At 43.0% G+C, this 15665-nt stretch overlaps 1 protein-coding gene across 2 annotated transcripts; it reads left to right on the top strand.

The window, feature by feature from the left end:
* The first annotated feature begins 506 nt into the window (after window positions 1-506).
* On the top strand, window positions 507-15174 carry LOC127051585 (complement receptor type 2-like). Of its 2 annotated transcripts, XM_050954062.1 has the most exons (7): window positions 507-1181; window positions 2303-2396; window positions 3914-3999; window positions 5603-5797; window positions 6860-7039; window positions 11411-11440; window positions 14853-15174. In XM_050954062.1, the coding sequence occupies exons 1-7, from the start codon at window positions 944-946 to the stop codon at window positions 14906-14908; spliced, it is 879 nt and encodes a 292-aa protein (XP_050810019.1). In that variant the 5' UTR covers window positions 507-943; the 3' UTR covers window positions 14909-15174. The 2 variants fall into 2 exon arrangements, with proteins under 2 accessions (XP_050810019.1, XP_050810020.1); XM_050954063.1 differs by lacking the exon at window positions 6860-7039.
* Window positions 15175-15665: the final 491 nt, after the last annotated feature.

The following is a 15665-nucleotide window of genomic DNA, read 5'->3' as shown; positions in this document are numbered from 1 at the left end:
TGAGCTACATGCCATTCACGGGGGGTGCCCCTGCAACAACCCCACCTGTTGCTCCCCTCCTCCCCCAACTTTCCTGGGCTACCGTGGCTGTGTCTTCCCCCCCATTTGTGTCATGAAGTAATAAAGAATGCAGGAATAAGAAACAGAGTTTTTAGTGACATAAAATGAGGGGGAGGCAGCCTCCCCGTGCTATGACAGTCCAGGCAGGACATTAAGCCATGCTGGGGGGGAGAAGCCCAGCATGCCGCTGCTGTGATAGTCCAGGCAGTACAGAATCTTTTCTTTACACAGGAAAGGGAGAGGGCCAATGGAGCTCAGCCCCCAGTGACTATGATGAAGACAGTTACCAGCCGTTCTGTACCATCTGCTGGGAATGACCAAGAATCATTCCTATTTTCACCCAGGTGCCCCTGGCCAGCCTCACCTGAAGCCAGCCAGGAGCACTCATGGGTTGATAAGGATGACGGTTACCAGTCTTACTGCACCATCTGCCACCAGGGAGGGGAGAGGAGTGGATACTGCTTTTCACTGCTGCAGCATCGTGTCTACCAGCAGCATTCAATAGACATAGGGTGACATTGAAAGAAGTCAAACGATTTCTTTCCGTTTTCTTTCACGTGTGAGGGGGGGAGTAAATTGACGAGCTATTCCCTGAACCACGCTGGACAATGTGTTTGAACCTACAGGCATTGGGAGCTCAGCCAAGAATGCAAATACTTTCGGAGACTGCTGTGGACTGTGGGATAGCTGGAGTCCTTAGTACCCTGTCCCTCCCTCCATGAGCGTCCATTTGAGTCTCTGGCTTCCCGTTACGCTTGTCACGCAGCACTGTGTAGCCTGTAGATTTTTTTTTTCAAATGCTTTGGCATTTCGTCTTCTGTAACGGAGCTCTGATAGAACAGATTTGTTTCCTCATACAGCGATCAGATCCAGTATCTCCCATATGGTCCATGCTGGAGCTCTTTTTGGATTTGCGACTGCATTGCCACCCGTGCTGATCAGAGCCCCACGCTGGGCAAACAGGAAACGAAAATCAAAATTTCGCGGGGCTTTTCCTGTTTACCTGGCCACTGCATCCAAGCTGAGATTGCTGTCCAGAGCGGTCACAGTGGTGCACTGTGGGTTACCGCCCGGAGGCAAATACCATCGATTTGCGGCCACACTACCCCTAATCCGATATGGTAATACCGATTTTAGCACTACTCCTCTCGGGGAGGAGTACAGAAACCGATTTAAAGAGCCCTTTATATCGATATAAAGGGCCTCGTAGTGTGGACGGGTACAGCGTTAAATCGGTTTAACGCTGCTAAAATAGGTTTAAACGCGTAGTGTAGACCAGGCCTCGGAGTGTTTATCCCTCATTTTCTGTCTTACCCCCTGGAAAACCATTCCCAGCTGACAAAAAATCTATAGGGAAAGATCTTCCCTGCTACTTTTCTTCAGTTTTTTTCTTCCTGCTTGATGACTGCTTAAATGCAAATTAAGCAGAGCACACATTCCTTTGAGACAGAGCTGTTTGCCAACTTGTACTGCCAACTTGTTTGAAAAATGAGTTATCATACAAGGAAATTTTATAACTTCACATACACTGTTGTCATACATTTTATCAGAACAATATTGACCAGTAAACTATAAACTTTCAGATACCTCACAAGGCATACTTGGTACAGAGATTATTACAGCAGTCTCTAGGGTATGGATACGGGTACATTCTCTTACCGTAGGATTTCTTTTGTTCCTAATGAACGTCAAAACCACCTTCTTATTGTCTGTAACCATGCCAGTTGTGACTCCTTCACTGATGTCTTTAGCTCCCCATATCAATTTTTACCTTTCATAATTTATGCCATTTTTTTCCCTGTATTATTTGCTTTTTATTTGTAATTGCTGCCAGTTAAAGTCAATGGATCTAACCACATGAATATGGTTCTGCATGTGAGTTTTCGGGATCTGGGCGTTAACATGTACAATATGAATATTTGCACTTATACTAAATCTGCAAGGGGATCTTAACTCTCTTGATTCAGGATATAAGGCAACCACTGTCCATGTGGGATTAGGAAGCATCATCCCACTTCCACTTCTCATGGGCATATTACAAAATTATCCATAATGTGAGTTGTAAGATTTCGTCTGTAGCCTTTGGTGCTGCCCGCTGTCATCTGGGACAGATACTGGACTCCGAGACCATTGGCTTTGATATCGCATAGTATTTGCTATGTTAGCATGCCAGTTAGCATATCTGCTTTTTCCCATTAAGGTTATAAGAGGTAACGCTAATATTAGTCTTCTTCTCTTCTAGGAAAACAATGTAAACCACTGGAACTAGAAAATGGCAGAGTTCATTTAACTGATATCCGGTTTGGTGCAACAGCAACCTTCTCCTGTAATGAAGGGTGAGTGGAAGTTGCTTCTTTTGACTAATTAACAGAACCTAGACTGGTATAAAAGTGCTGCTAAAGTCTGGGAAAATGAAAGTGGAAAGCCTGCTTAACTTCAAGAACACAAGTGCTGTGCTATAAATCTGTAGATGTTCATAAAACCTGCGATTTTTTTCAAAGGAGTTGAAGGAAGATAACAACCCAGCTACAGTTGTCATTCAGTGGGAGATGAGCACCAAACTCACTCAGATGCTTTTGAAGATCCCAGCCTAGCGCCCTCAGGGGATCATCCAGCAGGGGTTGGGTCATGAGACTTGAGTCCCACCTCGGGTCATGTGGCACTTACTGACCCGTGTCGTCATTCCCTTTTTACAAGGGTTTCTGTTTGGGTGCTGGGAGCTAATGGCAGAATATTGTCCATAAAATGCCGCACCAGGTAGGAGCAGACCTCTTCCTGCTCCCCAATAGCAAATATTTGTTTGTCCCTTCTTTGTAGATGTCAGTATTACCCAGGATAGCCTAGAGTGCAGTTGTTGCTTTTGTCCATATGGGTTAATGTGCCAAGCCTTGGGGAATCAAAAAACTTGTGGCTTCATTGCATTGAGCAAGTGTATTTTGGATTTTTGAGGTCTCAAAGTTTTTAAGGCCAGAAGGAACCACCAGATCCTCCAGTCTGACCTCTCGTATATCACAGGCCACCATCGCTCCCCAGGGACCCACATACTAAACTCAACCAAAATCAGTCTAAAATACTACAGCCCACAGGAGCTTACACCATTATGTGCCATGGGCAGAGAATAGGAGGCCTTAGATGTACAAATTCTTTGTGTCTCTGTCATGGCAGGGAGATGTTGAAGTGAGATATGAGATAATCCTGGCAAGTGACGTGCACTTACATGCTACAGAGGAAGGCCAAAAAAACCCCAATGACACTGCCACTGACCTGGGGGAAGTTACTTAACAACCCCACATACTAGAGCCTAAGCATGTGAGCAAGAACCAGCAAGCCAAGCACTGAAGTGAGAGTCCTTGATGCCACCTCAGATTCCTGGTCTTCCTCATCCACTGTCCCATCGTCAGCCATGGCCATCTCTGGCTCAGAATACATTGTGTCAGGGAGTCCCTTCCTGACTGGTGCAGGGGACTGGCTGAAATCCTGAAACATGAGCCTTTAGGAACATAACACATACACAAACAAAACCCAGGGTTGCTGAGCCCTGCCATCATATAATTGCACTCATAAACTTGCCTGGCTCTCTCTCAAACTACATTAGTTGCCCCAATGACTGCTGTTGGGTGACTGTTCCTCACAGGAAGATGGCAGACAGAAACCATGCGTGTATATATATACTGATACAGATATGTAGCGTAGACCTGGCCTTAGTGTTCCTTGGTCCTATGGTGTTAAATGTGTACCTTTTCCAATGTTTTGTCTCCACCTACTGGCAGAAAGAAACCATGTTCCATATTTCTGGACTGTAACCTGGTTCTTTGCTTACATGAGTAACAAACTTTAACATTTTTTTCTTTAGGTACAGATTAATTGGAACGACTTCTGCCCAATGTGTGACTGTAGGAAATGAAGTTGATTGGGATAAGGAGGTTCCACTTTGCCAAGGTAAACTAATTTAATGGTTTTAAGAACAGTTCATGTCTGGAGATGATGCAGCATAGCTGGTGCTTGAGAAGAGACTCTCTTTTTACTTTGGCATTTAATCCAAAGGACAAGTTTTGTTGCAGGGAGGAATTAAATTATACTGTGGGTCACCATGGTGTTTGGATGACTCCTACAGAATTATTTTTTTTAGAAGTTCCTTTTAGATTGTTCACCTGGCACTGTTTAATATGCATAATCCAACAGGCCTCATGGTTCCTCTTTGCTGTTGTATCTGTGTAATCCTGCTGATCGTGTAGGCCCTGTCTCCACTTGCAAGTTACAGAGCATTAAATTAGTCCCTGGCACCCTAATGCCTGAGGTATTCACACCGGCAAGGCATTTAGAGCGCCTGGACTCTGCAGCTGGAGCACCCCTGGTAATCCACCTCCACGAGAAGCGTAGAGCTTGCCGCATCCTGGCTGAAACACCAAGGTGTCAGTGTGGAGGACATGTTGCATTACTGTGCTGTGCTTGGCCTCCAGAAACATCCCATAATCCCTTGTTTTGAACTCGGCAGCAGGCAAGCGCATATCCCCTTTCAAAGCTCCATTTTTGACAGTCGGCATGCGTATCTGCTCCGGGACACACAGCAAAACATTACTGTAGAATGCTCCTGCTGCAGAGGCAGGTGTGTGCATGTGAAAGAGGCAGGGGGTGGGGGCTGATATCGGGGTTCCCCCTTCCCCCTGCTGCTGTTGTCTGAATTTAAAGACAGAATGCTGACACACTCTGTTTTCCAAAACACAGTCTCTCCCTCCACATACACACAACATACTCTGTCACACTCCCCACACACGCACACTTGAAAAATACGCTGCAGCCACTTGCACACTGGGATAGCTACCACAATTCACAGCTCTCTGTGGCATTGCAGGAGCTGCTAATGTGGCCACGCCTCTGCACTTGCAGCTGACAGTGTGCACACACAGCAGCGCTTTCCCTGCTGCTGTCTCTGAGGGCGGTTTAACTCCTGGCACTCTACATCTGCAAGGGTAGCCAAGCCCTAAGTAAAAGGCATAATAACAACTTTAAGAAGTTTTGATCCTTCCCCAGTCTGACTGTCCATTAAAATCTGGGGCTCTTTTGGAGTGAATCACAATTTGCCTCTAACTTACTTTGATCTCTTGGATGCTTTCTGGGCTTGATCTGTCAATCATTCTGCTGATATCCAGTCTAGAATCAGCTGCTCCTGCAAGAAATGTCCTAGCTTAGTTTTCTGTTGGCGGAACAACGCTACCTCTAGAGATGGTGGGGAAGAGGTTCTGGCTCCCTGAGGCTAATGTTGAGAAGGGGCATGCTCTGTTAATATCTTCCTGAGCTGGTGTTTTATGGCGCACCCTCCTTGAGCAATGGACGTACTGGGTTGGGTCAAGCCTAAAAGCAGAAAAACCTTCAGAATCTGAAAGGGGTCTCACTTCAAATGTTAAAATGCAATGTTAAGTCCCTTTCCAAATGGCTGAATAGCTTTCTGGGGGGATCTGAGACAACTTTCTTAGTGAAAACACTCTCTTCAGTTCACCTTCAATGGAAACTTTAATTTTCATGTTGACATTCTTTGCTTCAGCAATACCTTGTCCTCCACCTCCTGGTATCATCCGTGGATCCCATACTGGTCAGAGTGAACAAGAGTTTTCCTATGGCTCAGCGGTAACTTACAAATGTGAGAAGGGAGTCTCTCTTATTGGAGCGGCCTCCATTTATTGTACAACGAAAGATAATGTCAATGGACAGTGGAGTGGGCCTGCCCCTGAATGCAAAGGTTAGTAGCATCTGTTTTTATCTTCTCTTTATTCTACTATCTCCTCCCAGGAAAAACTATATTTTGATTGCTAAGTAAGCCCATAAACCTGAGGAAATTTAGTTAGTGCTTAGTCCCACTCAATACATAATCATGAAAACTAGTTTCTGTTGGAAAAGTAAAGAATGACGGACACTTCATAAATCATTCCTGGAAACCATTTTGCCTCTAATCAAGCCTGTATTTTTTGTCTCTCTTCAGTGTTCCAAGACTACAGTTAATTCTCATGTAACAAACAGTTGATTTTTTTAGGTGGAGATAAATTCTTCAACTAAGGTTTTGCTTTTATGCCAGTACCCTACTACTCAGTGCTGAAGAGGACGGGGAGAGGGGCTTACAACCAGGATTGTTTGTTTGGGAACCATATTTTTCAGAACTCTCTCGGAGGGCTCCCTGGCAGTGAAGGCTCAGGCTTCTATGAGTTCATATCACAGCCATAGAGTTCTTAGGAGGGGGAAATAAAGGTCATTGTACAATCCTCATTTGGGCAATGGCAGTGCTCACGCACACAATTGCATTTAGTTAACAATGCGTTTATGTACTTGGTATTCAAGCAGCTGCAACAACTTGTTTTTATTCTTGCTGAGTTACCCAGCCTAGCAGCTTTCATGGAGGCTTTTTCAGAGGCATTAGACAGGTTAGTCACCTCGCTACTCAATATTAACTCCCCCAAAAGCAGGGAAGTTCAGTTCCAGCATGTCATTGTATGTACGTTTCTTCTAGCTTGACCCAAATTCCTGATGGCTTCATAAAATGATGATGATGAACTCATGCAGTTTACTGGGGAGAGCTGATACCCATGCAGTTAGGTGCTGTGCTGTATATGGACTAACATATTTTTAAAGGGAAAGATCCAAAGTTGTATAACTGTGTTTTAAAATATCTTACCTGTTTGTAGTCAAGTATCAGGGCTTTTTCTTTCCTCTACCCCTCTCCTCTTCTCTTCCTGCCCCCACACTCCCCTTCCCAAAAAAAGATGCTTCCTCTGCAATACAATCTTATGCTGGTACTTTTAATTTTCAGTGGTCAGGTGTCCAGAGCCTGAAGTCAAAGATGGAAAAAAGCAATCTGGGTTTGGACTTGACTATTCGTATGGAAATGTCGTCATATTTGAATGTGATTCTGGCTACACTCTGACTGGTAGCAGTTCAGTTAAATGTGAAGCTAACGAATCATGGGTTCCATCTTTGCCCACCTGTGTCGGTAAGTATAAGCAGTTGTGTTGAACGTTTTATGTGCTAATATTTAGGAAGCTTATTGCTTTAGAGTAGCCATGTTAGAATGATGTAAAGTTTGTGTCTGTGTCCCCTTTTTGTCATAGGCATACACACACACAAAAAATTAATGCTAATGTTAAAAAAAAATTATTATACATAGTTTGGGGAAAGTGTCTCTATATAGAATCATAGAACTGGAAGGGACCTCGAGAGGTCGTCTCGTCTAGTCCTCTGCATTCATGGCAGGATTAAGTTTTATCTAGACCATCTATGACAGGTGTTTGTCCAACCTGCTCTTAAAAATCCCCCATGATGGAGATTTCACAACCTCCCTAGGCAATTTATTCCTGTGCTTAACCACTCTGATAGGAAGTTTTTTCCTAATGTCCAACCTAAACTGCCCTTGCTGCAATTTAAGCCCATTGCTTCTTGCCCTATCCTCAGAGGTTAAGAACAACAATTTTTCTCCCTCCTCCTTGTAACAACCTTTTAATGTACTTGAAAACTGTTATGTTCCCTCTGTCTTCTCGTCTCCAGACTAAACACACCCCATTTTATCAATCTTCCCACATAGGTCACGTTTTTTTCTAGAGCTTCAGTCATTTTTGTCTCTCTTCTCTGGACTTTCTCCAGTTTGTCCACACATTTCCTGAAATGTGGTGCCCAGAACTGAACACAATACTCCAGTTGAGGCCTAATCAGCACAGTTTAGAGCAGAATTATTTCTCGTGTCTAGCTTACTATACTCCTAATACCTCATCTGGGTATAGTGCTTAGATTATCCACAAATATAAAGTCAGTTTTTAAAAATCATATGATACATCGAGCACAAAGTCAGCAATAACCCAAATTTAGGTGAATAGATTTAATACAGTTTAGATATTAGAATCCGTATACTCAAGTACATAACTCATGAAAAGTTGCACAGAGATTTGGTTGTGAAAAGCAAAACTTATCAATGAGTGGTGATTGTCCCTCAGTAATTGAGAATTAAGTTGGTTGGTCATTCAGAAAATACAGTCCATGAGGAAAGGATATGTTACTTTCCTGACTGCACTTCTCATGAGCACTCCAGCTCATCTCTTCTGGTATTGCCAATGTCTAGTGTTGCATTCTATGTATCTCCTGGTATTGCCAATGTCTAGTGTTGCATTCTATGTATATGTCCTTCAACCACCTGATGGCACCTGACACTGAGTTGCCACATCAGCTGAATGCGTTGACCGATTCTGCATTCTCTTAGCACTCACTCATTACTAGGGTCCCAGATGCCTGTGGCTCCAACGATCAGTGCATGTGTCTGGACCTGTTAACCCTTAGCGCTGAAGGTTTCAGCCAGAGAGGTGTATTTCCGTACCTTTCGGACTCAAGCATTGTGGAAGGCCTGGGTCCTGTTCTTGAAGGGCGCTTCTTCTTCCAGTCCTCGTTGGTAATGACAATGTCCGGTCGCAGTTGGCTGTTCGCTCCGGGGATGGCAGAGCTCACAGCAACCTTCCCCAGGGGTGCTGGGATGGCCCTGGCCAGGCGATCTTGGATGGCATTGTCACAGCTGCTAAACTCTTGAATGGGTCTTACTGCTACACAGGATGTGGGGTAGCATCTCATTGGCGTAGCCACACTTCCTGCATCGCTTATCCCAATTCCCGTGCTGGACAGTCCTGTTCAGAAGGATGCAGTTGAGCTGGGCCCTGTGGATGAACCTCCAGTTGGCAAATCAGGGGAAGCTGCCCCCAGGGAGGAAGTGGTTGCTGGGGTCCCACTTGCACGTCATCTCGAATGTCTTGCACTGGTCTGGGTTCTGTTTCAGGTTTTTCCACGTATTGGCAGCAGATGGCATCCTTCAGGGTCCTCTCCAGTATGGTTCTAGCTCTCAGAGTGATGATAGTGTGATCTGTATTTGTCACCTGTGGCACCAGGACTCCCAACTCCTGGCGTTCCTCACACCACGTCCAGTGGCAGCTGATATGCTTCTCCAGTCATCGCGTAGCATGGTGGGCATGAGTCCAGAGCGAACCCAAAGTCAAGAGGAAGAGATGGAACCTGCAAGAGACTCTGCCGAGGCAGCCAGAGGGAAAAAGAGCCAGGAGTGACAGTCTTGTAAATGCCCAGGTTAAACAGTCTTGAGAGGATCCAACAGGAAGAGGAGGATGGAGTGAAGTACAGGCCTGAGACTGGTCTGGAAAGGAGCAATGAAAGAGCTTGGTTAGAGAAGTTGGGATGGAATGAAGGGGACAAACCAGGTTGGAGGGGGTGAAGGATGGTGTTGGAGTGAAGAAACATGAGGCAGGGGTTTGTTGGGAGAATGTACAAATGAAGGGAGGTTTGGAGAGAGAGAGGTGGGATTAGAGGATGGCTTCTGAGAATGTGGGGACCATGTACCAAGCGAGGGAATAGACACAGGCTCCAATTGGGTGTGGCACTCCAGGCATGGTGACTTGGCCAAAGAGAATCAATCTTGAAAACTTTACTGTGATATTTATTTTGTGTAGGAGTAGATGGCTTATGGTTCAAAGGCTTAGTTGTTGGCATGGCTGTAAGAGTAATAAACCTAATGCACGAGGACACTTGTCACTGTGCACACTCAACAGAAATATTAAGGAAAATGAAATGGGTAAAATAGCTTGTCTGTGTTTCGTAGTTCAGTAGTGTGTTAGGGGAAGTAGTGCTTGATCCTTCAATGGGAAAGAAAAGAGCAATCTTGGGACTGCTTTTTAGTTTGCAACAAAACATGCTAACATTGTAAAATCACTCTAGCTGTCTTGTTGCCTTGAGGTCTTTCCATGCATGGCGTGGCATTGTCCAGCACAGGTTCAGATAAGTGGGTTGCTCCTGTATCCTCTTGTAAGTCTCCTTTTTATGCAGAACCTACTCTGTACAGAACCCCAAATGGCCCTAAAGAGCCCAGGTAAACCTGATGACTATAAAGGGAGCAAAATAACCACTATGCTCAGTTACCTAGAATCCTCATGGTGGATAGCAGAGGCTTTGGTTTACACATTGAACTGGAGCATTCAATTATTGCACTTCACTTCATAACACACCTCTATCTTGATATAACGCTGTCCTCAGGAGCCAAAAAATCTTACTGCGTTATAGGTGAAAACACGTTATATTGAACTTGCTTTGATCCACTGGCGTGCACAGCCCCACCCCTCCAGAGCACTGCGTTAAGACGTTATGTCTGGATTCATGTTATATCGGGCCGTGTTATATCGGGGCAGAGGTGTATGCAGTGCTTCATAAAGTACGGTAGTCGTCACCCGAATGCTTCATATGCTCAGATGTGAATTATAAGCCTGAGGCTGGAATTAAATTTCTGTGCCCCTGTAGTAGTCTTGTCTCCCACCCAGAACTATCTCTTCCTTCATTACTTTTTTCCCCCCACTGCTCTGTGTGTGGTAATACCCACCTGCTGATGCCCACTCACTCAATATATCTATATAAAATGCCAGGTGTATGAAACTGTCAATCTGAATTCTGCACAATAATGGCACAAGCAAGTACAGACTTAACTGATAGTCAGGTGTCAAACTGCACTCCGATGAGATGTCTACTCAGTTCACTTTTTGTTCTGTAAGTAAGTAATGGTTAGGCTTGAGTTGACTGATCCTCTGGTAATCGCAGCAGGAGCATCAAAATAAAAATACCACTTTTCTCTTGTTTCTGCTTCTCTACTCCCAAGTAAGTACAGGTTGGCAGATAACTTGATGTCACTAATCCTGTGGTTACATGTTTTATGGTAGCTGATCTAGACACTCCACCTCTAGTGACTTTTGCTGTAGGTAAAAATATGGCTAGCCAGTGCAGAATTTGTGTGCAGTGTTTTGTTGTAGCCATGTTGGTCCCAGTATATTAGAGAGACAAGCTGGGCGAGATCTTTTATTGGACCAACTTCTGTTGGTGAGAGAGACAAGCTTTCAAGGTTCCCCAGGGGTGTTCTTCAGGTAGGTGCAGAATTTGGCAGATGAGATCCAGCAGTATCTGGAGGGGAGGGCGCTTTGGTCTGAGAAGTATGCATAAGAATTCTGCAAATGAGAGCATTCATTCAAAATAGGGAAAATCCTCTATAAAGATTTTTCTCTATCAATTCTCAGGACTGTCATACCTCTGTTACAATGTACAGGTAATAGAATACCTGGAAAAGCTGCCATTCTTCTTTCAATATTGGATTATCTGGGGATCAGATCATGGTTTCCAATATGTTTATCAATTCTGTAATTTGCATGATATTAATTTGAATCTATTTGTGTGGCTTAAGGTACTAAATGTTGCACCAATATGAATCAATGGATTCCTATAGTTAGCTTACATTCATAAACGTCATACTTCAGCTCACCTTACATTTTTTTCTTTCTAGAGAAGAACACTGGTACTATAATTGCTATTGGTAAGTAACTTACATTTTAAAAATAATTCAATGCACAGACTTTACATAGTAAGATGCAGTAATAGCGTAAGATATTTAATGTTCCACCTTCTTAATCTCATACCATTTTTCCCCCTCTGCTTCACTATGTGAGGAATTTGCTCCAGGCAGCTAGTTTTTCTCTTGTCGTATTATGTTCTGTCCAGCAGTGCCATATAAAAGCTTATGAGGCAGATGCTTGACTTAAAGAATCAAAGATATAGGGCTGGAAGAGACTTCGAGAGGTCATTAAGTCCAGCCCCTGTGCTGTGGCAGGACCAAGTACACCTAGACCTTCCCTGACAGATATTTGTCCAATCTGTTCTTAAAATAGTCCCATGATGGGGATTCCACAGCCTCTTTTGGAAGCTTAATCAGTGCCTAACTTCTGTTACAGTTTCTCCTAATATGTAATCTAGATCATCCTTGGTGCAGGTTAAGCCCATTACTTTTTGTCCTGCCTTCCAGTGGACGTTGGGAACCAATTGATCATTGTTCTCTTTACTCAAAGATGTACTGGGATTTGGTGGTTCCCAGTGAGTCTGATGCTGAGTAGAAATCATGGGACTTCGCTCCAATGCGATTCCATTCAATTCAATAAAGCTTTATTCAACATGTGCACAGAGAGCCCCTGTTACAAAGAATCAGGCAAAGTCCCTCCAGCAAGGAGCCCCTCCCCTTGCTACTTTATAGCACATGGTGCTTATATAAGAAGTTTATATAACAACTTACATAACATGAATCTCTAACCAACTGGAGTTAAACAAACCCATGGGTTTGTTTATCACATGCTCATAGTGCTCCAGTCCACATGCCGAGCTCACACCCCTCCCCATGGCCTTCTCCTGAATGTTCCTAGGCCGGTGAGCCGCAGCATGTTTCCCTATGCATAAGCACCCTGTAAACCACATTTTATCTAAAATAAACACAACCATACCCTTCAGATGTTAATGGCTGTTATACTCTGACCTGCTCCTCCCTCAGTTTTCTCAAGATTCACTCTACCAAAATGGCTCCTGCTGTCTCACTAATTCTTCAGAGTAGGTCACCACCTTTTCTTTCCTATAGTCGTTGGTTGCTGCCTACACTAATATATCCTGACGTTTTACCTGATTTTTATTTAGTTTAGTAGCCTGCATCTTTTCTTACATACCTGGATGCCAGGAAAAAGCAAAGGCATGGCTCTCCAAAACTGCACTCATGTGCAGCTCTGAAGCAATGATACTAGCTAACTATACATAGAGGCTTTTCTAGAATCACATCTCAACTTTTTACCAGCAGCAAAGTGTAGAAGCTTCTAAGTGATTTAAATGGACTATTTTCTCTAACTCTACCATGCTTCGTGTAATGCTACTTTGCTATTCCAGGAAAATGTATTCTGCTTTAAGAAAAATGCTAAGTGTGCTGCTGAATACCATATTTGTTGTATTTACTTTTTCTGGAAGACATCTTGTGTTGTGCAGAGATTGGTATTGGATGCTGAAAGTTCAGGATAGAACAATTTTTTTATTTTTGTTTTGTTTTATATCTTTACAACCAAATGTGTTGCTAAGCTGAGTAACCTGACCTTACATATAGCAAAACTAGCACATGCTTAATTGCCTGAACCATTTTCCCCCTCTCCCCCCCCCAAAACCCAGCCCTGCAGCTGTGGAAACTCAAGCCCCAATCCTGTCAGCACTTCCACACTCTCATCTTACAGGGGTTCTGTGACAACTGTTTAGCCAAGTGATTCAGAAACAGAATTAATATGTTTGTCTTCAGAGCAGGGTTTGAAGAGTGTGCAGTAAATAAGGCTGGGGTCACAGCTGAACAACAAGGAGAAAACATAAGAGTGGCCATACTGGGTCACACCAGTGGTCCATCTAGTCTAATATTCTGTCTTTCGACAGTGGCCACTGAGGGTTGATTCAGAGGTAATGAACAGAACAGGGCAATTATCAAGAGATTGATCCCCTGTTGCCCAGTCTCAGCTGCTGGCAGGTGTGCTGACACTCAGAGCATGGGGTTGCATCCCTAAGCATCTTGGCTAATGACCATTGATGGAACTATCGTCCATGGACATAACTAATTCTTTTGTGATCTCAGTCAGACTTTTTTGACCTGTCAACAAGTTCCACAGGTTGACTCTGTGTTCATGCTAAACCTGCTGCCTGTTAATTTCGTTGGGTGACTCCTGATTCTTGTGTTATGGGAGGGGAGGTAAATAACACTTTGTTCATACCATTAGATTTTTGGAGACTTCTATCATATCCCCTGTTAGTCATCTATTTTCTAAGCATATTTCTAAACAAAATATAAGCTGCTCCTTAAGTGAGCAATATCTGTCGTATGCACTGAGTGAGGCAAGGGTCCTGTTGGGAGAAAACAGCAGGTGATCATATAACTAAAGACTGATCACCATGCTTATGGACAAGGGGGCTCTACTCAGGTTGTACAGGCACCCTTAATTATTGCCTTTTGTAACTGAGTGCTTGACTTTGCAGACCTGATGTTCCTTTAACAAAGGATGTTTAATGTAGCACTTGTGTATAATACTATGAATAGTTGCCCTTAAATATCCATCTAACCCTCAGCCCTTCTCCTCAGCAGCCTGATGGGTGGAAACATGGCAGAGGTTCACTGCATATAGTCACTCTTGCACAACTTAGCAAATTCAGCAATTAGACTAAATTTTCAGAATATTACTTTAAAATCAATACAGATATAAAAATGAATAAATGAGCCAAAATTCTGCACAGGCAGCCCAAAAGCACTGTACAAAAAGGTTCTACACCACTACCTCATTTCCCTCTGTTCCCGGCAATAATATAGGGAATCAACATCCTTTGCTCATGCTTCTTTTCATACTGTATACTTTAATCTTATTTCTAAAATAATATAAATCAATTTCTGTCCTGTCAGCATACCAGATTACTGACTTTTCAGCAGTACTCTATGTGGTATTCTTGGAGTGTACAGCTGAATACGATTCTTGTATAATGTGAGTAGTCAGTGGAAGAAACTAATGTCCTAAAACAATGTTATGTTACAGATGATCCCCCTCGCCTATCCAGTGCTCTCTAAACAGTTGAGCGTCACTAGAAGGGAGCACAGATAGTCCAGTTCTCCTGTATTTAGGATATATAATAGCTAACTTATCACTGTTTGCCAACTTTGATTACATGATTTTTCTGCCTCTTTTCGGTTTTGGACATGGCCTCGGAGAAGAAATAGCATGAACGCTGCTTTAATTGGAAATTAGTTTATAATTGTGTTAATGTAACTCTAAAATCAACAAAACACATCTTTCAGACAGAACATAAAATGAAAAAACTCATCATAAACATCTGGAGTGAAGTCAAATATTATTCATTTTTATTTGGTTATAACTGTCTTTATTTTGGTTTTGCAGGGAAGATGCCTATCATTCTGGCAGTGCTGATTACTAACTTATTCATCAGACAGTGAAGATGAAATTGGAAGAAAATGGAGGGAAACCTCCTATGATTGCAATAAACTTCTCTTGTGATCCCAGATTCCTACAGCTGTATTCAGCATTGTGGATTTTACTGTTGCAAGCGAGAGCCTGTTGAGATTTCTCTTTGGAGGTTTCTATCTTGAAGTACTTATTATCCCTTTTAAAATACAGATTTAATGATGCCAAAGATACTCATAGAACTGCTGTAGGCTTTTGTTAATTCACATTTATCCTCAGTTTTATTTTTTAAATCAAATCTCCAGAATAATCAGTGTTCCTTTGCTCTCGTGTCCAGGAAACTCCAAAAACAACAGAAACCCCAAACTATTCTCACCCCAAGTCTTGTGTTCAGGATGTCCTCAGTGTAGCATCCCAGAGTGAAGTGCATGGATGTGTGTAAGACTCAAGTGTTCAGAGTCCATGCTATCAAATTGTTTAAGTTTGTATTGAGAGCCAAAATAAATGACCTGTTTCCTTATGAGCCATTTCTGATAAGTAATGGGTAAAATGGTTATACTTGTGAGCAAATTCTTCAGTGATTCTGTGCCTAAACAAAATATCTTTATTTTAACATTTCAGTAGCTGAAAACAAGTTTGGTAGCATTTACAGCAAGCTTATTACATTCATGAAATAATTCTCTGCTGTGAAAAGGTGTTTATAACCAAATGATGTGTTGTCAGTAGGACTGAAAACATAAATTATTTGTATAGACTTTTACTTGATAACCTGCATATTTATCAAATGGA

The sequence above is a fragment of the Gopherus flavomarginatus genome, chromosome 5 (genome assembly GCF_025201925.1).
Source record: "Gopherus flavomarginatus isolate rGopFla2 chromosome 5, rGopFla2.mat.asm, whole genome shotgun sequence".
Classification (NCBI taxonomy): Eukaryota; Metazoa; Chordata; order Testudines; family Testudinidae; genus Gopherus; species Gopherus flavomarginatus.
The sequence above is the reverse complement of the archived record's forward strand: the minus strand, read 5'-3'. Positions and strand labels throughout refer to the sequence as shown.